This window comes from Hylobates moloch, unplaced genomic scaffold, assembly GCF_009828535.3.
Source record: "Hylobates moloch isolate HMO894 unplaced genomic scaffold, HMol_V3 SCAFFOLD_4, whole genome shotgun sequence".
In the NCBI taxonomy this organism is placed as follows: domain Eukaryota; kingdom Metazoa; phylum Chordata; class Mammalia; order Primates; family Hylobatidae; genus Hylobates; species Hylobates moloch.
In genome coordinates, this window is record NW_026652279.1 from 90,170,901 (window position 1) to 90,198,805 (window position 27,905).

The following is a 27,905-nucleotide window of genomic DNA, read 5'->3' on the forward strand; positions in this document are numbered from 1 at the left end:
GGGATAAGATAGGAGTCGACTGGGGCGGTGGTGGTGGGGGTGTCAGAGATGCCAAGGAGACACAGTCTGGAGGGTTTGACTATAGATTGGATGATGGCGGGGGGGCGGTGAAGGTCTCTCTGCCCCCTCTCCCCTTCTATTTTATTCCTTTACTCCTTTTTCAAGAGTGAAAAAAGGGATACATGTGATTGTCAGGGATCCAACCACAGGGTTCCTTTTCATCAATTTCATATTATCCTCCTCAAAAAGACATTAAAGAGGTGCTTTATTGTGTATAGGAATAAAAGCCTTTCATGTTTTTCTTTTCGACACAAATAACACTCCTTCTGTAGGAATGTGCTCACTTTGGGTGTATCTATAGGGCTCTCTTGCACAAAGGAAGGGCCCACCTCATCCCAGGCAATGTGGTGGGCACTTGCCATGTATTCCATCACTGAGCTTTGCACCCACTCTGCGCAATGGGTAGTACTGTTCCCACTCTGTAGGTAAGAATGCTGCAACTTTCCAGAGTCACCCCGCCGCTTGGGAGAGGTGCAGCCGGGACTTCAAACTCTGCGGGGCATATGGGGATGTGTTTCTCCTCTTGCTGTCACCGTGAAGCTCCCTGCAGGATTTCATTAGCTCCACAGGTTTTTTTTTTTTGTTTTAGATACGGAGTCTCACTCTGTCGCCCAGGCTGGAGTGCAGTGGTGTGATCTCAGCTCACTGCAGCCTCCACCTCCAGGGTTCAAGCGATTCTTCTGCCTCAGCCTCCCGAGTAGCTGGGACTACAGGCACGCATCATCATGCCCAGCTAATTTTTGTATTTTTAGTAGAGACAGGGTTTCACCATATTGGCCAGGCTGGTCTCGAACTCCTGACCTCGTGATCCACCCACCTCAGCCTCCCAAAGTGCTGGGATTACAGGCGTGAGCCACTGGGCCCAGCCAGCTCCACAGGGTTTAATACACCTGTCCATTCGAAAGATCTGTTTTTACCAGAGTATGACAGAAAATGCTGATCATTTTCTTTCTGGAACCCAAGATGGTATTCCCTACCTCTGAACACATAATCAACCTTCTGTATCTGCAGGTTCTGCATTCCTAGAGTCAACCAACCACTGACCTAAAATATTAAAAAAAAAAAAAAAACATTTGTCTGAACTGAACACGTATAGATTTTTTTTCTTGTTACTATCTTTTAACAATACAATATAACAACTGTTTACATAGCATTTACATTCTATCAGGTATTATAAGTAATCTAGGCCACACACAGTGGCTCATGCCTATAATCCCATCACTCTGGGAGGCCAAGGCAGGTAGATCACCTGAGGTCAGGAGTTCAAGACCAGCCAGGCCAACATGGTGACACCCCATCTCTTCTAAAAATACAAAAATTAGCCAGTTGTGGGGGGGGGTGGGGAGGGGCCTGTAATCCTAGCTACACAGGAGGCTGAGGCAGGAGAATCACTTGAACCCAGGAGGCGGAGGTTGCAGTAAACCGAGATTGCACCATTACACTCCAGCCTGGGTGACAAGAGTGAAACTCCATCTCAAAAAGGAAAAAAAAGAAAAGACAAAACAAGTAATCTAGAGATTACTTAAAGTATATGGAGGATGTGTCGAGATCATCCTGGCTAACATGGTGAAACCCCGTCTCTACTAAAAAATACAAAAAAAAATTAGCCGGGCGTGGTGGCAGGCACCTGTAGCTCCAGCTACTTGGGAGGCTGAGGCAGGAGAATGGCATGAACCCGGGAGGTGGAGCTTGCGGTGAGCCAAGATCGAGCCACTGCACTCCAGCCTGGGTGACAGAGCAAGACTCCATCTCAAAAAAAAAAAAAAAAAAAAAAAAGTATATGGAGGATGTGTGTAGGTTAAATGCAAATACTGTGCCGTTTTATATCAGGGACTTGAGCATCCATGAATTTTGGCATCCGAGGGAGTTCCTAGAACCAATCCCCCAGGGATACCGAGGGATGACTGTATTAAAAGTCAGAGGTTATTTCTGCAACCAGCAGCACGATGTGCTATACTTCTCTGCATCTGCCTCTCTTCTTTCCCTCCTTGCTCAGAGAACCGAGCCCCTTCCTTTTCTCTAAGGCTGCATCCTCTACCAGAGATCTTCACCCTGTCCATGCCACTGACTTCAAGTCTGTATTTCATTGCTCCTTCTCCCACTTCCAGAATCTTTAATATCATATTCTCTCCTTTTCTTTATCCTGGAAACACCCACAGATCTTCCCTACCCTTTAAACAAAACAAAAACAAACCTGCTTCAGTCCAACATTCAACTAGGGTTTACCTCTCCTTCCTTCTAAGCCAAACTTGGAAGAGTTGGCTGCCTTTGTCTACTCCTCACTGCCCCCTCACTCCCCAACCTCTTGTAATCCTCCAGTATGCTACAGAAACAATGCATGCAAAGACCATAAACACACTTATCTCGGCTAGCTGCTAACAGTAAGCCAAAACCAGTGTGAGAGAGAGACAAAGACACAGATAGAGAGATGGCTGCAAACCGTTGTGAGGCCTCTGCTGTACGTGGGCACTGCTAGCTACTTTAACTATATCATCTTGTGCAAGACCTTCAGCAACCACAGGTGGAGGTTATCCATCACTCCACTGCTCAGTGAAGGAAACTGAGGGCCAGAGAAGTTAAATAAGTTTCTCAACAAACATAAAGAGATCTTGAGATTTTAGTTAACCACAGAGTTAATATGAGTCAGCAATGACACATAGTTCTCAAAAAAATAACTCATACATAGATTATTCTAACAGAGTTGATGTCCAGACCTCAGGAACAGCTTCCCTGTACAGAAGACAACTATCTGCATAGGTGTTCTTAGAAAGAACACAGGAGGGGAGAGGAGACCCAGTGGCAAGGGACTCCAGAAACGATAGGCTGAAGAGGGAGATGTTACAGCTGACACTGTAAACACAGAAAGAGCAGGCATAGTCTAAGTGATTTAAGGGAACAGCACCAGGACTGCTGGATAAAAGGCATAGGGCTGCAGATTTCAGCTCAACATAAGAAAGAAATTCTTGAACAGTGAGTGCTTGAATGAATGAATGAATGAATGAATTGGAGGCAATATGCATGGAGCAAGTGTCTACTCTCTAAAGTCAGATGATTAGGTTTTAATCCCAGCTTCACGACTCCTGACCTTGGGACTTTCAACCAATGGTCCAAATTCTCCATGACTCACTTTGCTTATCTGTAAAACAGGAATGAATAATAGTATGTATTTCTACGCTGGGTTCATGCCTGTAATCCCAGCACTTTGGGAGGCTGAGGCAGGAGGATCACTTGAGGTCAAGAGTTGGAGGCCAACCTGGCCAACATGGTGAAACCCTATCTTTACTAAAAATACAAAAATTAACTGGGCGTGGTGGCACATGCTTGTAGTCCTAGCTACTCAGGAGGCTGAGACATGAGAATCACTTGAGCCTGGGAGGCAGAGTTTGCGGTCAGCTGAGATTGCGCTACTGCACTCCAGCCTGGGTGACAGAGTGAAACTGTCTCAAAAATAATAATAATAATATATATTTCTTTATTCACTTGCATACACTTATAAAGACCTGTCTTTGTGCCAGGCAGTGTCCTGGGTGCAGGGGAATAAAGCAGGGAACAAAATAGGTACAGTGAAGGAAAGGTCAGCTTACAGCGACCCTTCCAGTCTCTGCAAAGGCAGTTGCATGAGTGGGTGAGTGCAAGGATTAAATGGTGCAAAGATTATATGAGATAATACTAAGCACAGCAGGAAGCGCCATTCTTCACACAACGTAAGCTTTCAATCCATGCAACAATAGGAAAGGCAAGCTTGGAAGGTTGTGAGTTTTCCAAACACTGCAGTGTTCAGGAAGAAGCAGCCAGTGGAGGCCGGGGGCGGCGGTTGGGGGTTACTGTAAGGAAGATTCCTGCTTTGAGGGAACTTCATGAGTCTATGATTCTGCTTCTAGAGCCTGTCAAATCTCAGGTTGGATGGCAAAGTCTTCCAGTATGGTGCTTGTGAGGTTTCTTGTGAGTGTGTGTGTATGTTGGGGTGGAACTAGTAACAGCAGCTCCATTTCCCTCCTTAGCACTGTGCTCACAAACCCTTATGATTGCAGGGCCATAATGTCGCCAAAACTTGGAGGAGGCTGCCTCTCTTGGGGGAAAGAGGACGCTGCTAATGCCTGCCAGCTCCGCCTACAACCAGAGCAGATGCGTAACAGCCTCCTGCAGGAGGACATCCTTCCTCTGCCATCACTAAGTGTAGCTCAGGGGCACTGAGTCCCTCCCCTCAGCTCACATTTCTTCCCGATCACTTTCTCCAAATACAGCATGTGCTTCCCAGGTTTGCATCACGTCCAAGCTGCTGGTACCTAGGCAGGAGAAGTTGGAGGCTCTCTGCCGGCTACTCGTAAGAAATGCATCTATGGAATTAAAATTTGCCCTAAGCCCCAAATTGGGGAGACAGATTTGAGCCCAACTCCTGCCTCCTTGCTGGCCGGCCTTGCAATAAAGCCTTTCTTTTCGCAAAAGCCAGTGTCATAGTATTGGCCAATGAGCCCATTTGCTATATTCTCTGGGAAACCAAGTTTTGATAGTTCTGTTCCAGGTTTCTTAGAGTGATGTATTTTAAACTCGTTCTGTTTTTCCAAATCTGCATTCTGCTGGATCAAGCTGGAAAGGGTTATAAATTTGAAGATCTTGCTGACTAAAGCATGTTTGAAAGGCAGAGGAGGACATTGCACCAGGTGGGCCAGCTCTGCCCAATCACAGAAAATCAGGCTGTCAAAGTATAGAGAGGGTGCAGAGCCCAACCCAGTCATGGGCGCGTGTGGAACTGTACCTCATTGTCTTGGGACACAGACTGTGTACAGTGCCTGGTTAACACCATGGAAATCTTTTTTTAACTAACAGGAAGTGTTCAGAATGGCATTTTGGGGTATGAGGAAGAAGAAAGGCAGGGTTTTTGCATATTTTTTTGAACTCTGTAAGGTAGGTCTATAGTTGCAACATTGAGGTTAATTAGAATTGCAAAGAGAGGCTTGAACATACATCTGGATCTTTGTGATTGCCTAAAAACTCACAGTTAAAAACAAATAGTGGTGTTATCTCCTGAGTTATTTGAATGTTTTGCCCCCTCCATTGAGAGGTATACGAGGGGCTCTTCTGTGGTTTCAAAGGGACCACAGAAACTCCCTTCCTGAACACAGGCAGGACAACTGTGCAAAGTCACTCTGACCACAAATTGCCTCAGCTGGCTCCCAAGGGGCAGCTGTGACAATGGAGGGACAGAGGCAGTGATGTGCAGGCCATCACACTCCAGCCCAAAAAATTACCTCCCAGCTGGTCCATGCTAGTATCTCCTCAACCAAGAAGCCCCCAGCACACTCATCACTTCGGGGAACTCTGTTAGTGAGGCCACTGTTCCCTGTGGTCTCTAAAAAGTCTAGATCTCCAGATCGTGGCTGTCGGGACTCAGACATCTGGCCATCTTTAATCTTACCTCTATCTCCCACTTGTCCCACAGAAGAAGACTTAATCCTATCTGTCAAAAAGAATTCGAAATCTCACCACCCACCTCAATCTGAACAGGGTTTGCTAGACCTGTCCTGACGGCAAAGCTCAGGACAAAGCCCCAGGCACAGCAGGGCCAGTTCCCTGGTGCACCTCCTTTAGGAGAGGTGAGGAGAAACTGTCCTTGAAACAGAGAGCTCTGAAGCTTCCCCCAGCTCAGCTCTGAATTGAGAGGCAGCCGGAGAGAGTGAGCTCAAACTTCGTAGCTGGGTTCAGCCCTAACTGCACAGGCAGGGGAGGGGGCACAAGGTCCCCTGTCCACTGATGCTCCTCAGTTTTATTGATGGGTGTCAGGGGAGAGGCCAGAGGGGAGATCCTTCCAGAGCTGAGTAAGTGCTGGCCACCTGCCCACCCATACAGCTACCCTCACAGAGACTGCAGGCATTGCTGCAGGCCGACCTGTCCATCACTGTAGCTGTTTTGTTTCCTGCTCTATCCGCCTGTACCCAGAATACTATCTGGCCCAGAGCAGGGTCTCTGTGCATGTATGCAGATTGAATAATGGAATCCTTGCCAATTTACAGGGCCAAGGGAGCCCTGTGTGAAACCATAATGGCTCAAGAAAATGGTGGCCTAAATAAGCCATTTGTTCCCTCTCTGAGCTACAAATTTGTTGTGTGTAATTTAGTATAAAAATGTTTGGGTCACAAAGCCACAAAGTGTAGTTCTTATAGAAAACATGCTTGGAGTGTGTGAAGCTGAGCCTTTCTGGTGTGGGGACTGAGGGGGAGGCTCGCTCTGTGCCCAGAAGTCTACATCACCAGCATCTGTCCACACTCAAGATGGGGGAAAATAGAATATCCCAAAGTGATTAAATACTCAAAGTTCCAAAGCGTGACAGGGTGTCAATGTTCAGTAATCACCATGAAGCTACAGCAGCTGCCCTTAGTAATTACTCTTTTTTTCTCTGTCTTAATAAATATAAAACACAAAGCCACTGGAGAGACTTATGAAAGTGATCTGAGGCAGTCCTAACTCAGAACTTTAGGGAGACAGCTCTTCACAATCCTCCCTTTTCCAGATCTAGGTATCCTGCTTTTTTTTTATTTTGTTTTTTTGTTTTTTTTTAACTAATAGCAGAAATAATGAAAATGCAAACGCTGAACAAGACAATTTTCCTCTCTCTCTCTCTCTCTCCTTCCGAAGTATACAATGCATATGAAAAATGCTTCCAAAATTATACGTGCTAGAGAAAAAGAAGGTATCACCAAAAAAAAAGTTTCTTCAGAAGAAAAAAAGAAAAAAGTAATATAGAGGAAAAATAATAAGATGATTTTTTCCACGTACCTCCCAAAATCACTTTCTTTTTAGACTGCAGATGACTGGTAACTTCAATTGCATTGCAGATGTTAGGAAAGCCCAGTATCTGAGTAAATATGTATATCATGTTCCCTTTCTAGTCTTCTCACCTTCCACCCCTTGCCTGGCCACATTAATTAATAGTTAAAATGCTGATCATAGACACTTTGGTGAGGGTTTTAGCAAAACCTTCAAGTTGCAACCCTGGCTCTAAAAACGGGGCTAGTCATCACCACAAAAGTGAAAGACTAAGAGGAGGAAAACCCCAAATTTACACAGAAATACACACAACCCTATACATTCAAATAAAAAGAAGCAAATAAAGATAAGGTAAAAGTGTGTGTGCATACGCACACACAGACACAATTGTTTAAGCCTGACTTCCAAACAACCATCAAAGAAAATCTCCCCTTCTGTTCTTCCCTGAGTGAAGGGCTTTCCTTACCGTTCTGGACCACGCTGATGAGGGTGACAATGGCCAACAGGACAACATTGCCTACAGTTTCTTGATCCATGTTTGCTTCAGGCTCTCCAGAGAGGACTGCTCTGGCTCTGGCTCCACAACCTGCCCTGTACAGGAAGGGGAAGTGAGAGCTTGCACTATTTCATCATTACATTTCTGAAGATACCCAGCACAATTACACAGTGCCTTCTTCTTCCTTTTTTTTTTTTTTTTTTTTTAACTAACCACCAAAATGCCTTGGCTGTGGTTCAGTGTGACCTACCAGGAGAAGCCAGGCTTGGCAGAGGAGCACACAAAGCCAGCACACTCTCCTACACTTCCTTGTCATGGGAAACTTCCCTGAGAGTCTCCAGAATGAATCCTGGACCCAAGACCATGACCAGCATGAGCCCAGCACAGGCACCAGAGAATCCAGAAGCTGCCATCATCTCTGACTTCAGCAAAGAGAAAGAAGGGAAAGTAAACCCAAAACTTTCAGGTCAGACAGAGTGGCATAAACCTGTAACCACAGCACTTTGGGTGTCTGTGTCTGAGGTGGGAAGATCACTTGGGCCCAGGACTTTGAGGCTGCAGTGAGCCAATGATTATGCCACTGCACTCCAGCCTGGGCAACAGAGCAAGACTGTCTCTCTCTCTCTCTCTCTCTCTCTCACACACACACACACACACACACAAATGTAAAATAAAACTTTAAAAACATTTATAGAACACCAAAAGATCTGTGCCCCAAGTACTGTCCTTCTTTTTTTGAATTCCAAGAAAAAAAGTGAACACTTAACACATGGTAGGGCCCTCAGTAGCAGCCACATAAGGTTTGAATGAAGGAAGGAATAAATGGCAGTGGGGAGGGACAGCTGACATCTCCATTTCTTCAGAGAAAAGTAATAAAAGGAATTAATGAATTAAACCAAAGAATTAAAACCAAACCAAAGAATTCCGGTAAAAGGCAGAAATGGAGTTACAGATGATCCCTAAGGGAAATTTCCAAAGGATTGTTAAACACTGCAACTGGCTTTTCTGAGGCAATTGCAAAAACGCCTTCCTGGAAATACTTTTCAACTTAATAAGAGTAGAGTGGCTGTGCTTTCTGAGAAAGTATAAGAGTGGACCTGCTGGGTGGGTGAGGTGGCTGCCTGGTATTCTGCAGCTCAGCTCAGTGTGAATGGCAATCCCTCTGAGGTTACATGGAAAATGCAAAATACCTGCAATCTTTGTCCCAGACTTAGCTATCTGGCATTGGTTAAGAGGTGCTTTTATCAAAACTTCACTTTAAAAGGGAACATGGACCACTGTAACTAGTGGCAGCAGGGAGGGCTGCATCTTGGCATGGAAGAGGTCAGTGTGGGGGAAGATATTGTTCCCTCATACGTATGGTGCCAGAGGCCAGCTTCAGTGCCCTGGGTTCCGCTGACAGAGAAAGGCTGATGGAGGCAGTGTGCAGAGTTGCATGTGGGGAGCCAGCAGCCAGGGCAGTCGGGCTGGTCATGACACATTTGAGTACTCCCTGAGTACCTAGGGCAATTTGTAGAGTATAGACTTTATATTAGCCAAGGCTCTCCAGAGAAACCAAACCAATATATAAATAAACCTCCATATATATATTTTATATATATATTATATATTTGTATATATTATAAATCTGCAGTATATATGTTTGTGTGTATATATATATACATATATATACGTGTGTATATATACACATATATACGTGTGTATATATATTCATATATACGTGTGTATATATATACATATATACGTGTGTATATATATACATATATATACGTGTGTATATATATACATATATACGTGTGTATATATACATATATATACGTGTGTATATATATACATATATATACGTGTGTATATATACACATATATATGTGTGTATATATATACATATATACGTGTGTGTATATATATACATATATACGTGTGTGTATATATATACATATATACGTGTGTGTGTATATATATACATATATACGTGTGTGTATATATATATATACACACATATGCGTGTGTGTGTGTGTGTGTGTGTATATATATATATATATATATACTGCAGATTTATAATAGAAATTGGTTCACATGCTCATGGACACCATGAAGTTTCATGGTTGCCATCTGCAAGCTGGAGACTCAGAAAAGCTGTTGGTGGAGACCAGTCTGCATTCAAAGGCCTGATCATCAAGGAGGGCAATGGTGCAAGACCCAGTCTGAATCCAAAAGCTGGAGAACCAGGGGCTCCAGTGTCCAAGGGCAGGAGAAGATGGATGGCCCTGCTCAAGAAGAAGAGGGAATTAGCCCTTCTGCCCGCTTTTTGTTCTATTCAGGCCCTCAGTGGATTGATGACACCCACCACATTGGTGAGGGTGGGAATTCTTTACTCAGTCCACTGATTCCACTGCTGATCTCTTTCAGAAACACCCTCACTAACACACCAAGGACAAACATTTTACCAGCTACCTGGACATTTTTTAGCTCAATCAATTTGACATAAAATTAACTACCACAGAGTTATTATAAGATTGGTTAGGGCTCAGCACTTGCAAGATTTGTATATTCACCTTAGTGAGATCCAATTCATCCCTGCAGTTTGGTAAGTTTCAGGGGATGTTTAGGTTTTGGTAGCCAAGGAGTTTGAACCCCATAAAGAGTTAGCCCTTCTAACACTTACATCTTAGTGACAATGCATCAGAAATGAAGGCCAGTCCTCTTACCAAGTATTCCAGTGGCAAGCAATAGAAACTTAGCTCAAACTAGTTTAGGCAGAAAGGAGAATTTATTCACTCAAAGAGTCTAAAAATCTGACAACCAAAGTTGAAAAGAGCAGAGATGTGGTTAGGCCTTGGAGCTAGAGAGCTTTCTCTCTCTCTCTTAAATGGAGTTCTTTCTCTCTCTCCCTCCCGCCCTTCCCCTCTTTTTTTTTTTTTTTTTTTTGAGACGGAGTCTTGCTCTGTGGCCCCAGGCTGGAGTGCAGTGGAGCAATCCCGGCTCACTGCAAGCTCCGCCTCCCGGGTTCACGCCATTCTCCTGTCTCAGCCTCCTCAAGTAGCTGGGATTACAGGCGCCCGCCACCACGCCTGGCTAATTTTTTGTATTTTTTAGTAGAGACGGGGTTTCACTATGTTAGCCAGGGTGGTCTCTATCTCCTGACCTCGTGATCCTCCCACCTAGGCCTCCCAAAGTGCTGGGATTACAGGCGTGAGCCACCGCGCCCGGCCCCCTCTTTTTTCTCTCTCTTCTGTCCCTTTCTCTCTCTCTCTTTCTCTTCGCTCTACCTCTGTCTCTGTCTTTCTTCCAATCTCTCCTCTCGCATCTCTCTCAGCTTCTCTTAGCATGTCAAACGTATTTTCTCTGCAGACCTGTTTCCTGGCGACATCTTCACCAACTCTGGAGTTTTACATTTTACAGCTTCCATCACCTGTCAAAGACTGACTTCTCTCATCTAATCTCTTAGGACAGCCTCATTGGCCCAGGCTGCCCCGGTGTCCATTCTTGGAGAGGTCAACCAGATGGCAGAAGAATGAAGACCCTGGTAGTAGTTCTCACAATTATCATGTGGCAGAGGGGGACTGATTAATCCCACAAAGAAAAATTGGGAGGAGGGAGTGAGAGGTGTATTTACTGTTGCACTTGACTGTCCAATACTTATAATCCCCAGATTAAAATTTGCATTTTTTAAAGAAGTTTCTCTATCCTACACGCTTCTGTCTTTAAAACTCATCCCAATCTGGCGGCACATGAAAACAGCACCCACGGGGACCAACGTGGTCAGCCCCCACCACCACTGGAAACCTTCCGGGCTCCGTGGAAACCCAGGGACCCACACCTTCTGGGGCCCCACACATGGGAGAAAAGTCCAGCCATTTGCGCTTTCGAAGGTCCAAAGGCGCCTGGCGAGAGGTGCCGAGCACCCCGCTCTGAGCTCCTTGGAGTCACCCCCAACCAGCGCGCAGAGCACGTGCAGAGGCCCGGGGATGGAGGGAGTCCACTTCACCCGGGAAGAGCGTGTTAATAGCTGAGACGGCCATTAAATTACAGCGCGCACATTAAGATTCTGGCTGCAGCTGCAGAGGAACACTTATCAGAGGTGAAGCCTCTGGAAATGCCATTCATCTCAATAGAGAGCTGCTGAGACGGAACAAACAGAAAGACAAGGGGCACCGGGAGAGCCGGGGAGGGGAGCGCAGCCCGCCCTGCCTGCCCGGATTCCCGCACAAGACCGCCTGGCCGCAGCCCAGAGCAGCCCGGAATCCGGAGGCGCTGAGCGGCTGTGTGGTGGGGACCTAGTCTGTACTGGGCATTGTACCCAGAGCCTCACATTTGCTCCTCAGTGCAACCCTCTGAGGGACAAATTACCCCCCTCCCATTGCCCAGAAAGTGAAACTGAGGTTCAGAGGGTTTAAAAATGTGGTCAAGGGCCTGGCACGGTAGCTCACGCCTGTAGTCCCAGCACTTTGGAAGGCTGAGGCTAGAGGATGGCTTGAGTCCAGGAGTTGGAGACCAGCCTGGGCAACATAGCAAGACCCCCGTCTCTACAAAAAATAAATTAGCTGGACGTGGTGACACAGACCTGTAGTCCCAGCTACTCGGGGCCGAGGCAGGAGGGTCGCTTGAGGCTGTGGAGATGGAGGCTTCAGTGAGCTGTGATCTCAACACTGCATCCCAGCCTGGGCAAGAGAGGGAGATCCTGTCTTTAAAAAAAAAAAAAAAATGAGGTCAAGTCAAAGACCCACACAGCAAGGAGCAGAACAAGGGTTCAAGCCCAGGACGGTCTGGCTTTAAAGTCTGGGGTTTTAATCACCCTACGTGCTGCTACTGGAATCGTCTTCAGAACCTGGGGCTCCCTGGTCCTTCTGCATTTGTGCCTGGCAATCCCCTCACAGGCTAAAGCACTGAGCAATGGCCCCTCAGCCCTGCAGAGAGATTTTTAGGAAGGAAAGAAAGGAAGACATATACACTTCACGGGAAATAACATATCCCCACGACATCTGACCGTTAGCAAAGATAATTTTACAAGAAATATCCCACAGCGACAGGGCTGTGAGCCCACCCCTCTCCCGCCCATCCCCTGCTCCCAGCGCCCTCCGTAATTATGCATATGCTGCACTGATCTGTGTGTGACAGGTTAGTTAGACAAATGTGCTGGGAGTAGGCAAGAATAATTAGCACATTCATTAATTAGAGTACTGTTAGTAGTTTGACTGTGAAGGACAACCATTTGTCAACAGAGATCAGGACAGCTGGGGCCAAGCAGTGACTCAGGGGGACAACAATTCAGGGACGCTGAGGCTCTGCCCAGCTGCTGTTAAAAATCCTAGGAGCTGTGCAGACACTTCGCATCAACATGCCTCCATCACCATGGCAACGGGGCCACTATGCCCAGCTGTCAGCCTACAACATTCACGTAGCCTTCATCCTCACTTCAGGGTGCACGTTGCCATCTCGTGACATCTCTTCCCTCCTATTCATTAGGACGAGGATTGACTGGTGGTGAGGGAGAGGGAGCAGGAGGTGGGGTCAGTGCCAGGCAGGGCATAGAGATACAGCCCAGGTCTACAGGCTGGAATTATGGATAGTGGACACAACAGTTCCTTTTCATTTCAGTTAGTCTAAAGAATATTCAGACCAGTATTGAGCTGAATGGTAAGTGATATGAATGGAGAGACCAGGCATGGTCTGTTCCAGATGTCACATGCCAATGGTGTCTGTGAGAACCAAATCAACCTGGTTAAAGTGTCGTTTCTCCTTCCCTGGCCACAGTCAGGTGGGCTTTCCTTCTGTGAACAGCTAGCTCATGTTTCTGAACAGAATTGAACTAAATTGAGATGAATCCTCATGCCATTCTATAGGTGAAGAAACAAAGATAGTGAATTTGCTGTAACCTCATACGCTATTGATTAAACTCCACACATGCTCAGAGTGCTTTACAGATACGATCTTCTTTCTCTAGAATCTTAAGTTGTAAGCTGATCATATTGGTGCAAAGTGAACAAATAGAACACAAAGTCCATAGCCATTCACACAGACAGATAGCAGGAAGCCAATGTAGTATCCACAAAACCTCTTCCTTTTCCCATCACAAACTCACACCACACAGTGTATTGCTTATGCATTTGTAGGAAAATGAAGCAAATGACCCATGCATATGGAAAACATCACGTAGTGTGTTGTGTAAGAAAACAAAGGTTAAGGCCAGGCACGGTGGCTCACGCCTATAATCACAAAACTGTGGGAGGCCGAGGCGGACAGATCACCTGAGGTCAGGAGTTCAAGACCAGCCTGGCCAAAATGTCAAAACCCTATCTCTACTAAAAATACAAAAATTAGATGCGCATAGTGGTGCACGCCTACAATCCCAGCTCCTCGGGAGGCTGAGGCAGGAGAATCACTTGAACCCAGGAGGCAGAGATTGCAGTGAGCTGGGATCACGCCACTGCGCTCCAGCCTAGAAGACAGAGTGAGACTCCATCTCGAAAAAAAAAAAAAAAAAAAAAAAAACAGGTTAGACATGGATTTCTTTGCTCCAGACTTAGCTTTATCTGTTTTGTAGGCAATCCAAGGAAAGGAGGTCAGTCATGGGTGTGGCCTGCCTTGGGAACATTCAGTTCTAATGGGATTAAAATTTGTGATGCCCATATATGCTCAGTTGATTTTTGACAAAGTAATTCAATGGGGAAAGGAAAGTCTTTTTAACAAGGGTGCTAGAACAACTGTACATTCTTATGGGAAAGAAAATGAACCTTGACCCTTCTAAAAAATCACACAAATTATAACTAGAAATGGGTCTTAAACATAAACATAAAAACTAAAAATATAAAGCTTCCAAAAGAAAACATAGGAGAAAGTCTTTGTGACCATGAAGAAGGCAAATGTTTTTTAGGTAATACAAAAAGCATGAGCCATCCAAGAAAAAAAAATCAATAAATTAGACTTCATCAAAATGTAAAACTTCTGCTCTTCAAATGACAACAGATATTTTGCTAAAGAAGATATACATACAGTCAATAGATGCATGAAAAGATGTTAAACGTCGTTAGTCACTAGGGAAATACAAATTCAAACTACAATGAGATAACACGATACACCTGTTGGAACAGTCAGCAAGGGTATGGAGCAACTGGAACTATCAGTCATTGCTGGTAAGAATGGAAAATGGTAAATGTAAAAATGGCAACATGTTGGGAAGAGTTTGACAGTTTCTTTTTTGTTTGTTTGTTTGTTTGTTTTTTAGAGACCAGCTTTCTCACTCTGTCACCCAGGCTAGAGTGCAGTGCATGATCATAGCTCACTATAACTTCAAAGATCTGGGCTCAGGTGAATCTCCCACCTCAGCCTCCTGAGTAGCTGGGACTACAGACACACACCACCACACGCTGCTAATATTTTTTATTTTGTAGAGACAGGGAATCACTGTGTGACCCAGGCTGTTTGAACTCCTGGCCTCAAGCAATTCCCCCAAGTTGGCAGTTTCTTAAAAAGCTAAACATACACTTACCATACGTCCTAGAAATTTCACTCAGGTATTTCATCATTAGAAATGAAAATACATATTCTGTATCAGTCAGGGATTGACCAGAGATGCAGAACCACTAGAAGATATTTTATATTTTTAAATATATATACACAGACATTTTTAAGGGATTTATTATAGGGGTTAGACTTTATGCAATTATGGAGGCTGATTAAACAGTCTGAGTGTGTTTTTGTTTTCTGGAGCTGCCGTAACAAAGTAGCACAAACTGAGTGGCTTAAAACAACAGAAGTGTATTGTTTTACAGTTTTAGGGAATAAAAGTCCAAAATCAAGGTGTCAGCAGGGCTATGCTCCCTCTAAAATCACTAAGGGAGGATTCCTTCTTGCCTTTTCCCGACTTCTGGTTATAATCCTTGGCTGGCAGCTGCCACCACCTCCATCAGCACATGGTATTCTCCCCTGGCGTCTCTGTCTTCCTGTGGCCGTCCTATAAGGACATTAGTTGTATTGAATTAGGAGCCCATCCTGAGCCAGTATGCCCTCATCTTAATTAATTACATTTGCAATGATGCTATTCCCAAATGAGGTTACATTCTGAAGTCCTGGCAGGTAGGGCCTTAACCTACCTTTTGGGGAGACACAATTCAACCCTTAACAGTGAGGTTGCGGCCGGGCGCGGTGGCTCACGCCTGTAATCCCAGCACTTTGGGAGGCCGAGGCTGGGGATCATGAGGTCAGGAGATCGAGGCCATCCTGGCTAACATGGTGAAACCCCGTCTCTACTAAAAATACAAAAAGTTAGCCGGGCGTGATTGCAGGCGCCTGTAGTCCCAGCTACTTGGGAGGCTGAGGCAGGAGAATAGCGTGAACCCGCGAGGCGGAGGTTGCAGTGAGCCAAGATAGCGCCACTGCAATCCGGCCTGGGCGAAAGAGCGAGACTCCTTCTCAAAAAATACAAAAAAAACCAAAAAAAACAGTGAGGTTGCTGCTTCTGTGGCTGCTGCTGAATCCTAAAATCTAAAGGGCAGCCTGTCAGGAGGGCAAGAAAGGCATGAAGTGTGGGAAGCAAGGACAACCCAAAACCCGCAAGACTGAGCTGACACTGAAATTTGCAAGAAACCGCAGGATGGGCTAAAACCCATAAATATCACTCACCAACATGAAGCCCCAACTTCAACGTTGGGGCTTTCTGCAGGAGAATCACATCACAGAGCAGTCAGAGAAACCGAAGGAGTTTCCAGCAGAAGCTGGAACAGCTGTGAGCTCAGCCACTGACCTAAGCCAACCAGATGATGGGCAGATTCCCAACAATGTGAGACAGAGCCACATGCCCACCCTGACCTGCTTAGTGTAAAAAGATGCTGCTCCTTCACTCCCACCTTCCTCATCTCGTGTGAAATGTCTCCAGTGGCCCACACTAATCCAGAGGTACATAGAAAAAGTGAATTTGGGGAAACATGGCTCCAGGGCAGGCACACTGACACAATACAAATCTACCAGGGCTTACCTGGTGTTAGCTTAGCATCCATTCGCACCTCTTAACCATGCTAAAGTTGCCTCCCAAAAAGACCATGGTGACTGGGCACAGTGGCTCACACCTGTAATCCTACCACTTTGGAAGGTCAAAGCAGGTGGATCACTTGAGGCCAGGAGTTCAAGACCAGCCTGGCCAACATGGAGAAACACCTTCTCTACTAAAAATACAAAAATTAGCCTGGCGCACCTGTAATCCCAGCTACTCTGGAGGCTGAGGCAGGAGAATCACTTGAACCCAGGAGGCAGAGGTTGCAGTGAGCCAAGATCGCACCACTGCACTGTAGCCTAGGCCACAGAATGAGACTTTGGAAAAAAAAAAAAAAAAAGGCAAAATCATGCTTCCGCCTAACAATGAAACTTTCTCTCATACAACAGAAAATGCATTAATCCTCTTCTCTTTATTCATCTTTGAGTGATATTCATTCTGCTTGTAACTAAGTCGCATTCCCTTTTTGATATCTTGTAACTTAATACTGAGATACAAAGTTAACTACCATTAACACATATTATGTTGTATAGTAGAGAAATTGAGTGGAGGAATAGGAAAAAAACTGGTTAGCTGGGTATGGTGGTGCATGCCTGTAGTCCCAGCTACTTGGAGGACTAAGCGGTAGGATCAGTTGAGCCCAGGAGTTCAAGACCAGCCTGGGCAACATGGTGAGAGCTCATCTAAAAAACAATAATAAATAAATAAACTGGTTAATATATGCACAGATACATTAATATCAAGATAAAGAAGAAATATTCAACACTACTACCTTCCTCATTTCTCAAACTGGTTGTGTGGTTTTTGACTGACATTTGTAACTACCTTCCACTACTCATTCTATATTCCCCTTGGAATTCCCCATGTTCATGAATAGGAATTCCAAGCAGAACATAGATGGAATATAGATGGACATAGATTGACATAGATAAAATATTCTCCTTAGAATATGCCCACCTCAGTGAGTCCAAGTTCCTTGCTTGGTGACTCAAATCTTCATTCCTGAAGGGCCTGGACCATGATCAGTCCTCTGTGTACTAGGTTGGTGTCACTTTCTATTGACATTAATCACAGACACATAGAGTACATACTCCTCACCTTCATTGTGAAGTGGCAGTCCAATTTCTCCTTGGTAATTAGGATCAGTCACCCTCTGTGGGAAAGGAACCCCCTTCCTTGCTTGTGTATTCACTGGCATGAGGAGATGGCAAACTCAGCTGTCAGTTTAGTGGAACCACCATTGTATTCCCTGATGGAAGCATTCCCCCCATAAGATCTAAGATTTCTGCAATAGCAGAGCCCAAAGTTACAGGAATGGGAAGGAAAAATTACTACTCGAACACCAGGGTGACAGTGAGAAAAGCCACTCCCATTTTGACCCCATGATTCTTGGACCCATGAATCCTGACAATGGGAGAAATAGCATCATATATTGGTCACTGACTTAAAGCATCCTGGAGGACACAACCCCAGGCCAGCAAAGTGTTGCTACCCAGCTGGTGCTGTAACTGAGCCTTTGAAATCCATTCCACTGTTCTAATCTGGCCACCTGCTTCACTGTGAGGCCAGTGAAGCCCATGATCAGAAGCTCATATCTGTATTTCCTTTGCTGTAAGATTACTTCCTTGGTCAGAAGCAATGGTGGTTGAAATTTTATAACAAATAAAATTAAGCCCATGGATGGTGGGTTTGGCAGAGCATTGTAGTAGTCAGGGAAGGCACATCCATATCCAGAGTAAATGTCTATTCCAGGGAAGACAAAGCACTGCCCCTTCCATGATGGAAATGGTCCAATGTAATCAACCTTCCACCAATTGGTTTTCTAGCCCAGGGAATGGTGCCATATTGGCGTAGATTTCTATCTTGGCAGGCTGAGCACTCAGCAATGGCTGGAGCCAAATTGGCCTTGATGAGTGGAAATCCATGTTGCTGTGTCCATACATAGCCCTGCCCCCATGGCCATGATATATGTAAGCCCATTGGGCAACAGTGGCTGGGGAAGGAGACTAGTTGATGCTGTCAGAATGAATCATCTTATTCAACTGATTTTAAAATCCTCTTCTGCTGTGGCTGCTCTTTGGTTAACATTCATGTAGGATACATATTCTCACGTTTTGTGTGTATTCAGAGGTATCCATATACCTCTTCCCCAGGACTCCTTGTCACCAGTTTTCTAATCGTGTCTCTTGGAAGTTCCTGACCATCAGACTAAACCATTAACCGCTCTCTGTGATTTTGTGTAAATCTGTAACTTATGCCCATCTTCTCTTCTAGATAAAATGAACACCCACTTCTATTGCTCCAAGGTCTGCTCACTGAGGGGGTTTTCCTTTGGCACTGTCCTTCACAGGCACCCCAGAGTGGAGCTGTATTGCCTCAGCTGGCCACTTTGGGTAGTACCAGCACTATAAACTATGCTCCAATTTGTTTTTTCCTCCATCAAGTAGTCATAGGAAACGCCCCATGAAGCCACAGATGCAGACTGAGAGGAAGCAGTCAACTTGGCAATCGTACTGGCCAGGCCAAGCGCCTGTACTACTTGCTCTTGCAACTTATTTGTGCTTGCAGGACCTACTTGGGCCCAATCTCATATTCCATTTGATGACGGAACACTGCTGTGTGCACCCAACTTTCTGCCTTGGGTCAGATGACTCTTGTTCACGATGGAAACTCAGGTCAAAAGACAACATGGTGGCCTATGGTGATGCATTCTGTGTTTATTATTGATAGTAGCTAGAAGATGTTTCTCAAAAGGTGAATAGTTATCTTCGGGGAATGACACAGCTTTGCTCCAAATCATTAGGTGCTATGCTGGGGTTCACCTATAAAGGGCCGCCAGAGGCTCCAAACAGCCTCCCTTTCCATCACAGCCACTTTAAGCACCATCATATCAGATGGGTCTTAAGGCCTAAGTGGCAGAGCAGCTTGCCCAGCAGCCTGAACTTGTATACAGAGCCTACATTCATTGTTCTGGGGTCTCATTCAAAACTGGCAGTCTTTTAGGATTCAAAATAGTTCAAAGCTGGAAACAACAAAATCCCCATCACGCAGTAAATGGATAAATAAATTGTGGTATATTCTTATAATGGAATTATCCAGTAATAAAAAGAACAAACTACTGAGGCACACAACATAGATGAATCTCAAAAACATTATGCTGAACAAAAGAAGACAGACACAAAAGAGTGAATGAGGTATGATTCCATCTGTATGAAACACTAGAAAAGATAAGTACAATTTATAGCAACAGAAAGCAGATCAGTGGTTGCCTGGGGCTGGGGCTAGGGCTGGATATTGACTGGAGAGGGACACAGGGGAACTTTTTGGGGTAATGGAAATGTCTCATATCTTTATTTTTGGTGATGGTTACATGGTTGTTCACATTTGTCGGAACTTGTCAAACTGTACGCTCAAAATGAGTACATTTTATTGTATGTAACTTATACTTCCATAAAATCGATTTTAAAAGAGCATTTCAAAAAATTTTTTTAGCTGAGCACAGTGGCATGCACCTGTAGTCCCAGCTACTCGGGAGGCTGAGTTTGGAGGATCGCTTGAGCACAGGAGTTCAAAGCCAGCCTGGGCAACATAGCAAGACCCTGTCTCTAAAAAAATTTTAAAAATTAAAAATGTTTGATGTTTAATTAGCTCAGTAGTATTTTTCACTTAGGAGTTAAAATGAGTTTCATAGAGACATAAATAACTTTATTTAATAAGGATTTAACAAAGGAATTTATATTAACGAAACAATGGAATGTATGGATTAGAGGATGTCCTGGCTTTGTATTTCAGAAAGATTAGAAATATTGAATGAAACTCTATCACCCATTCTTTTTACACAGACACGCAAAGTTTCCTTTAGAGCCAAGTCAAGTACACAAATACTTTATTATATATCCCTTACTCCTCTGTTTGCTTTGGCCTGTATTTTCAGTAGTTAAGTAATAGGACCATTCATCTGTGACTCTAAGGTAAGGTGACAAGGTATCTATGACAAAGGAGAAAAAGCAATACAGTGGAGCAAAGATAGTCTTTTCAACAAATGGTGCTGGAACAACTGGACACCCACGTGCAAAAAAATGAATCTAGACACAGACCTGATGTCCCTCACAAAAATCATCAACACATTAGTCTCTCTGTATTTTCTGCTTCTTGTATCTCTTTAGCAATGAGTTGTTGGATTTGAAATAAAATATGATCTGATCGGATTTTCAACATGGCAACTATTTTTAAATATGTGTGGTGAGAAGAGTTCCAAGTAATTTGTTACAGGAGTGATCCAGGGTTTTACACTGACCTACTAAAGGAACCATAGCATTAGAAACTGTCTTAGTCCATTTGTGTTGCTATAAAGGAATACCTGAGACTGGGTAATTAAAAAGAAAAGAAGTTGATTTGGCTCATGGTTCCGCAGGCTGTACAAGAAGCATGGAACCAACATCTGCTTCTGGTGAGGCCTCAGAAATCTGCCACTTATGGCAAAACGAGAAGGGGAGGTGAAGAGCTTGTAGAGATTACAAGGAGAGAGAGGAAGCAAGAGTGAGAGAGAGATGGAAGGATCCAGGCTCTTTTAACAATCAGTTCTTGCAGGAACCACTAGAATAAAACCTCACTTGTTACTGTGAGAACGGCACCAAGCCATTTATCACCATGACCAAAACACCTCCTACTAGGCCCTGCTTCCAATATTAGGGATCAAATTTCAACATGAGATTTGTAGGGAACAAATATTCAAACTATATCAGATACAGTTTTACAGGCCCCGATCCTAAAGAGGATCAGATGACATCTGGGCAGGACTGTTATATATCCTCTACGTTCTTTCATTTCTTCACTCATTCAACAAACACTTACTGAGCATATATACCATGTGTCATGCACTGGCTTGGTACCAAGCAATAGACCCAAGTGTCAATATTGGTTAGGATTAAGTTCTTTTGCATATAAACAACAACAACAAAAATAACAATGGCTTAAACACGTAAGCTTTCATTTGCCTCTCATTAAAGGAATTCCAGGGGTAGGCAAGCCAGGCCTGGTGTGGTCCAAGGTGAACAAGAACATAAGTGCCTTCTTTCTCCCTGTTCTACCCATCATAAAGCAGGTTTCTGCCTTAACATCACCTGATTGCCTGAGACAGCTTTGAAGTGTCTGCCATCTGCACCGCAGTTTAGGAAGCAGGAAAGAGAAAGAGTAAGAAGTGAAATGAGGTATTATGTCTTCAACGAGCTTTCTTGGAAATCCCACCCTTCAACTTCCACTTCTGTCTTATTGGCCAGAATGCTGTTGCATGGCCATTGCTAGCTTCAGAAAAGACGAGGAATGCAATCTGTCAGCCGGGCACTTTATTGCCTTGAATAGAGCTTGGAATGAATGGGAAACATTTTGGCTAGTCAACTATCTCAATCTTTTTTTATAGAGGATGTCAGGAAAATCTTACCAGAGGAAGTGGTGTCTTGGCAAATACCAAAGGAAAGAAGAAACAATATGTTCAAAGATCCTGAGCAAGAGAAAGTCACCATAAAGTTGAGGACCTGAAAAAATTTCCATTTAGTGGGAAATCTGATTGAAAAGATGATGTGGGAGGGGCTGGGGAACCACATCACAAAGGGCCATGCCTCTTCCATTAAGGAGTTTCAAAATGATCCTTGGAGCAAAGAGAAGCCACTTGAAGATTTTAAGAGGAGGAGTCTCACAAAAGGATTTGCATTGTAGAGCACTCTGGCTGCAGTGTGGGGCATGGATTGAGAGACCAGCACGGAGACAGGGAAAGCAGCTGCCGTCTGTTCCAGAGAACAGATGATGGATTAGACTAGGGTGGTGGCCATGGCCTTGGACAGAAGTTTGTGCATTGAGGGTCTGTTTACTAAATAGCAGCACAAAGCTTAGTGAGGGATGGGGAGTAAGGAAGAGGAGTCAAGAATGGTGCTCAGATTTCTGACTTAAACAACCAGATGAATGTCGGTGCCACTGCCTGAGAAGTCCTTCTGAAGACGCTTTAGCTATCCTCAGTCTTACAGTACTTGGTTGGGGCCATTTGGGAATGTTGCTGAAGTTCTCCTTGCTTGGCTGATTTTGGCTATTCTTGAGTTAACGTTTGATAAGCACCATAGCCCCCAAACAACCCATTTGACAGTTGGATTGAGACATGGCAAAATTAGACTTGATGCAGATGTATGTGTATTAAAAATGAATGCCCATCTCCTATGGCCTCCTGATAAAGAAGAGAGAAGTGTATTCGGCTAGCAGAGAGAAGGAGCATGGGGTGGGATCAATGAAGAGTCCATGAACCCTGTGCAATGGCTGCAGAACTGAATGACAAGCTCCATTTCCCCCATATGTGTGGCTATGGGGTCCCCAGATCTAGGTTAGGGATGCAGTATCCACACCTCATCTTGGGACTGAATTACAACTCTTTCAACCAAAGAGCATCTGTGCCCACAGAGAAGTGGGAAGGAAAATTAGAAAAGTGGTTGTCCCCTCCATAAAATGCTCTCAGGGTATAGACAACCCATTCTCTTAGGGATGAGAAGGGAGAAGAGATTTCTTTTTCTGCCTTTTGACAGAAATTTTGCAACATGCAAGGAAATAGGCTATTCAGATTAAATGACTGGGCATTCAAATATTCAAAAGTTAAGTTCCTTCCCCCAGCAAAATTAGCCTGACCATATTAACAGAGTATATATTGCATGAAAGTGGTTTAGTTCCTGTTTTCCTTTTGAAAATATTTTGGCTAAAAATATTACTGTTTGAGGTGTTAAATGGATTTCATAACTAACACAGGATGTGGCTAAATTCATATTACTGTGATAATTTTAATTGAATTTTCTGACTCCTACATGTTTGTCAACTTTTAACACTGTATTAAACATAAAGTTCCAATGTTATTAATATGAAATGCTCACATTCCCTTACGACTGTGGTTATATATTGTTATCATTCCTGAATGTTGTATTAAGTCTATTTAAAAGATATCCCAAGAGACCCTTATATGTTTACTGCATTAGAAGAAAAACAGATGTTCTCACACATCCTGAGAGATAATACAATTTACATTGCTTATGAAGCTTGTTGAGAACCACTTAAAGATCTTTCTAGGTGGCCAGAGGGTTTAAGTAATCCATAGCACCCGACAGCGTATCATATTAGAAAATTAGAAAAAAATGCCAATCACATTTTCCAAATGCAAAAGCACATTTAAAAATTATCCTCTAGAGGCCGGGTGCGGTGGCTCATGCCTGTAATCCCAGCACTTTGGGAGGCCGAGGTGGGCGGATCATGAGGTCAAGAGATCAAGACCACCCTGGCCAACATGGGGAAACCCCGTCTCTACTGAAAATACAAAAATTAGCTGGGCGTGGTGGCATGCGCCTGTAGTCCCAGCTACTTGGGAGGCTGAGGCAGGAGAATTGCTTGAACCCAGGAGGCGGAGGTTGCAGTGAGCTGAGATCACGCGACTGCACTCCAGCCTAGTGACAGAGCAAGACTCCGTCTCAAAAAAAAAAAAAAAAAAAAAAAAAATTATCCTCTGGGAAAAAAAAAAAGGGAAAAGAGCATTTGAACCACAGTCCTACTATTCTCAGGCTGTGATTGAATTACAATCATGAATTAGAACTGACCTAAGTTTTTCAGCAGAATATCCTGACCAGTTGCCTCACTCACTTGGAACTTGTCCATAGTGTCACTTCTCTAGAAGAAGCCAACGACCTATGACATAGCAAAAGATGACCCTGGACAATCAAAATAGATTAAACAGAGAATAGTCACTAAACAGTATTGACTCTTGGAAATGCCCTAACCAGCCTGGTTATTTTATGAAGGATCGTAACAAGCTTAGTTCTCTGAAATCTATACCTAGAGCAGATAAAAAGCAAGAAAGTAAGGAGAAATGAGGAGAAGGATACAGAAATATTTGTTGAATGCAGCTAAATGCAGGCAGTCTTACACATATTATTTAATCTTTATGACATCCCCTTGAAGAGCTATGATTATCCCGGGCCTCAGATGAGGATACTGAGACAGAGAGAGGTCACGCCGTGTGAGTGCACCATGTGCATGCAATGAAGCTGAAATCCTAGCCTAGAGAGTCATCATTACATGACCAACAATGACTAACTTTTATGGAATGTTTTCTAGGTATACCAGATACAGCACTTTATATCTATTACAACCCTTAATTCTTACAAAGGACTTTAAATCAACCTCCATTATTGTCACCAAGCCATAGATGAGTGAATTGAGGCTTGGAAAGTGTGGGTCCCTTTCCCACCATTGCACAACTAGCTGACAACTGAAACAGGACTCAGAACCGGTCAGTGTGATGCCTGAGCTCATGGGATTTCACCACAGCCTGCACTGCGCTGACAGGCACGATGGCAACAGAAGTGGCAACATGATGGCAGAACACAAAAATAAAGCTAGGCAGGCCAAGACATCGGAAAGATGCTGCTGTCACTCAAGATGAAGGCAGTAGTTTGGATCAGGGGAATACTGTAAGACATATGCCCACATTCTCTGTGAACTTGGGGGAGGGAGTGTCCAGGTGTTCAGTGGTCAGCTATGAGTATAGCGGGAGAGGGCTGTCATGACCTCAAAGGTCAAGGTTTTACAGGAGGCCTGGGAGCTGCATTGGGCAGCTAAGGCTACCCTGATCCTGGCTACTGATGTGACCTCAGCTTCCAGTGTAAACCCCATGTTTTGACCCTGAGCTTTGTGGAATGGAGAGAATAAAAGGCCTTTTTTGAGAAGGTGGCAGGGATGGCAGGTTCCAAAGAAAACAATAGGTGAGAGGAACTTTCAGAGAAAAGGCTGAAGCCACAAGAGAGTTTGCAGTTCATGGTGTGAGCATTCCAAAGGGCACAGTCGATGGGTATGCAATGGAGAAAAGGATGGAGGAAGGGGGCAAGGGTGGGTCAGAGACATGGAGAGAAGAAATGAGCAAGAAGGCAGTGTGTAGTTGTGGAGTTATTATAGATATGCATATATATATATGCATATCTGTAATAGGTTTTCATCCACAGTTCCAGGCTCATAACTCCCATAGCCCTTATTACAGTCTTTTGTTATAATGTTGAGTGTGTTAGACCTCAGAGGAAGGCCTCAAAGATGGAATCTTTTGGCCAGGCGCGGTGGCTCACGCCTGTGATCCCAGCACTTTGGGAGGCCAAGGCGAGTGGATCACCTGAGGTTGGGAGTTTGAGACCAGCCTGCCAACACGGAGAAGCCCTGTCTCTATTAAAAATACAAAATTAGCCAGACATGGTGGCACAGGCCTGTAATCCCCGCTACCCAGGAGGCTGAGGCAGAGGAATCACTTGAACCTGGGAGGCGAAGTTTGCAGTGAGCTGAGATTGCGCCATTGTACTCCGGCCTGGGCAACAAGAGTGAAACTCCATCTCAGAAAAAAAGAAAGAAAAAGAAAAAGAAAATTTTTCTGACCTACTCCCCCCACCCCTTTCACCTGCCCCTCAAGGCAGGACTCTAATCTTGCCCCCACCCCACCTTTCTGATTGTGGGTCTTAGAACCCTCCCCAGAGAAGGTCTTGCCCTATACCCTGGGGAAAGAATGTGGGTGTCTTGAAGCTTCCATAAAAACCCAAGAGGACTGGGATGGGGAGCTGAACATGCAGAGGCTGACAGGCAGGTGAAGGAGAACTCGCTCATGTACTGAGAGGGTGGTGCACCCCAGCTCCACAGGGACAGAAGCTCCTGCACTCGGGACCTTTCCACACCTCGCCCTATGCATCTCTTTATCTGCCTACTTTTATCCTTTAAAATGTGCTTCGCAATAAACTGGTAGCTGTGTTTCTGTGAGCCACTCTAGCAAATCAATCAAACCCAAAGAGCGGGGCGGTGGGAACCTCAACTTGAAGTGGATTGGTCAGCAGTCCAAAGGCCAGCCCTCTGACTGGGAGAAGGAGGGTTTAGTCTTGAGGATCTGACACTATCTCTCAGTAGACAGCGTCAGAATCAAATTGGAGGACACCAGCTGGTGTCTACTGCTTGGGGTTTTCCCCCACGCCTTTGCTCACAGAAGTCTTCTGCGTTGATGATTGTTGTTATGTTGCTGTAAGTGAAGGGGAAAAACTCAATTTGGGAGTTTTTTCAAAAACAGTAATAGAGAATTTAACCCTGCCCAAAAAGAGATCTGGCTTCTGCCCTCAGCTTCTGAGAGGTGATCTCTAAGGCTTTGGAACATCGTGCCTGCTAGAGGTGTTTTCATTTGCCTGGGGACATTGGGTCATGGTGTGTGATTTAGAGCAGGGACTGTGAGTGATGTGTAGCGGTGGAGAGTCTGGGAACAGATCGGCCACAGGGGCATTCAGCTGTGCTCATGTGACAGAGCCACAGTAAAGACCCTGGACACCGAGACTTCCCTGGTGGGGAACACTCCCTGCGTGTTGTTACACGTCAATGCCAGGAGAGTGGCGCTGTCCGTGACTCCACGGGAGAGGGCCGTGGGGGCTCCATGTCAGGCACTGTCCTGGGCTCTTTGCTGTGCACTTCTTCCTTTGGCTGATTTTAATCTGTGTTCCCTCCCTATAAGAGATCATAACCATGAGTATAACAACTTTCAGTGAGTTCTGTCAGATTTCCCAGCACATTCTCACAACTCAGGGTGGTTTGGGGAACCCCTTGAACTTGTAGTTGGTGTCAGAAGTCAGGATAGTGTTTTGTGGACTGTGTCCCCTCCCACTTCCAGTTGGCTAAAGGTTCACAGGCCATCAACGACTGTACAAGGGAGGATGGCTCATTGCAGGGGGGCTGATATTTTAGCCAATGACTAAGGAACACAGAGCTGCAAAGTGATGTAGATTGACTCCCTTAGTCTCTTAAAGCAACACTTCTCAGAAGCTAGTGTTCATACAAATAACATCGGGATCTGATAAAATGCAGACTCTGATTCTACAGGTCCAAGTGCGGCCTGATCTGCATTTCTGATAAGTTGATGCAACTGCTCCTTGGAGCACATGTTGAGTAAGAAGGTCTTACATCAATGATTTCCAAATGGTGTTACATATTAAAATCCCCTAGAGAGTTTTTAATTATCCTCATGCCCAGGCTACACACTATCTAGTGGTATGAGGCCGGTGTCCCTTTCCTTGTTGTTGCGGTGTTGGCAGGTATAGTCAATCAAAGCATGGAGTCAGGTAAAGCTGTGCTCGTGATTGAAAAATGCAAGCCAACTATAGCGGTTGAGAGGTTGTGTTTTAGAAGGTTGTGAAATACAGAAAAACAAGACTGACAAAGAAGCAAGTAGCTCCGCGTGGGATTCTCCTTGTCCTTGGGGATCTCTTCCTTAGCATGCGGTGGCTATCATCGCCACTCTGACACAGCCCTAGTTACTCAGATCCCTTGCAGCAGCTCAGCTCTGGAGGGAAGCCCGGGCTCAATGGCAGGAGTAAGCAAATGTTGGCCCAAACTCAGCATTGCAGTGACATTCTTATCAGGCCATTAAGTGCTGATATTTTACTATTACTATATATTTGTTTTATCACTTTGAATGCTGGATTCGGTAGCTAGGAAAGGACAACTTTAGGGGTCAAAGGGCCACTTACCTGAAAATAAGGTCCTGGAAAAAAACAAAACAAAACA

At 44.6% G+C, this 27,905-nt stretch overlaps 1 protein-coding gene across 1 annotated transcript in view; it reads right to left on the reverse strand.

Moving 5' to 3' along the window:
• The window catches only part of ALOX5AP (arachidonate 5-lipoxygenase activating protein), a 51,899-nt gene that overhangs the window by 21,670 nt on the left and 2,324 nt on the right, over window positions 1–27,905 (reverse strand). The window contains exon 2 of the mRNA XM_032150535.2: window positions 7,292–7,416. Coding sequence (XP_032006426.1) covers window positions 7,292–7,416 — 125 coding nt within the window. The remainder of the gene's footprint in view (window positions 1–7,291; window positions 7,417–27,905) is intronic.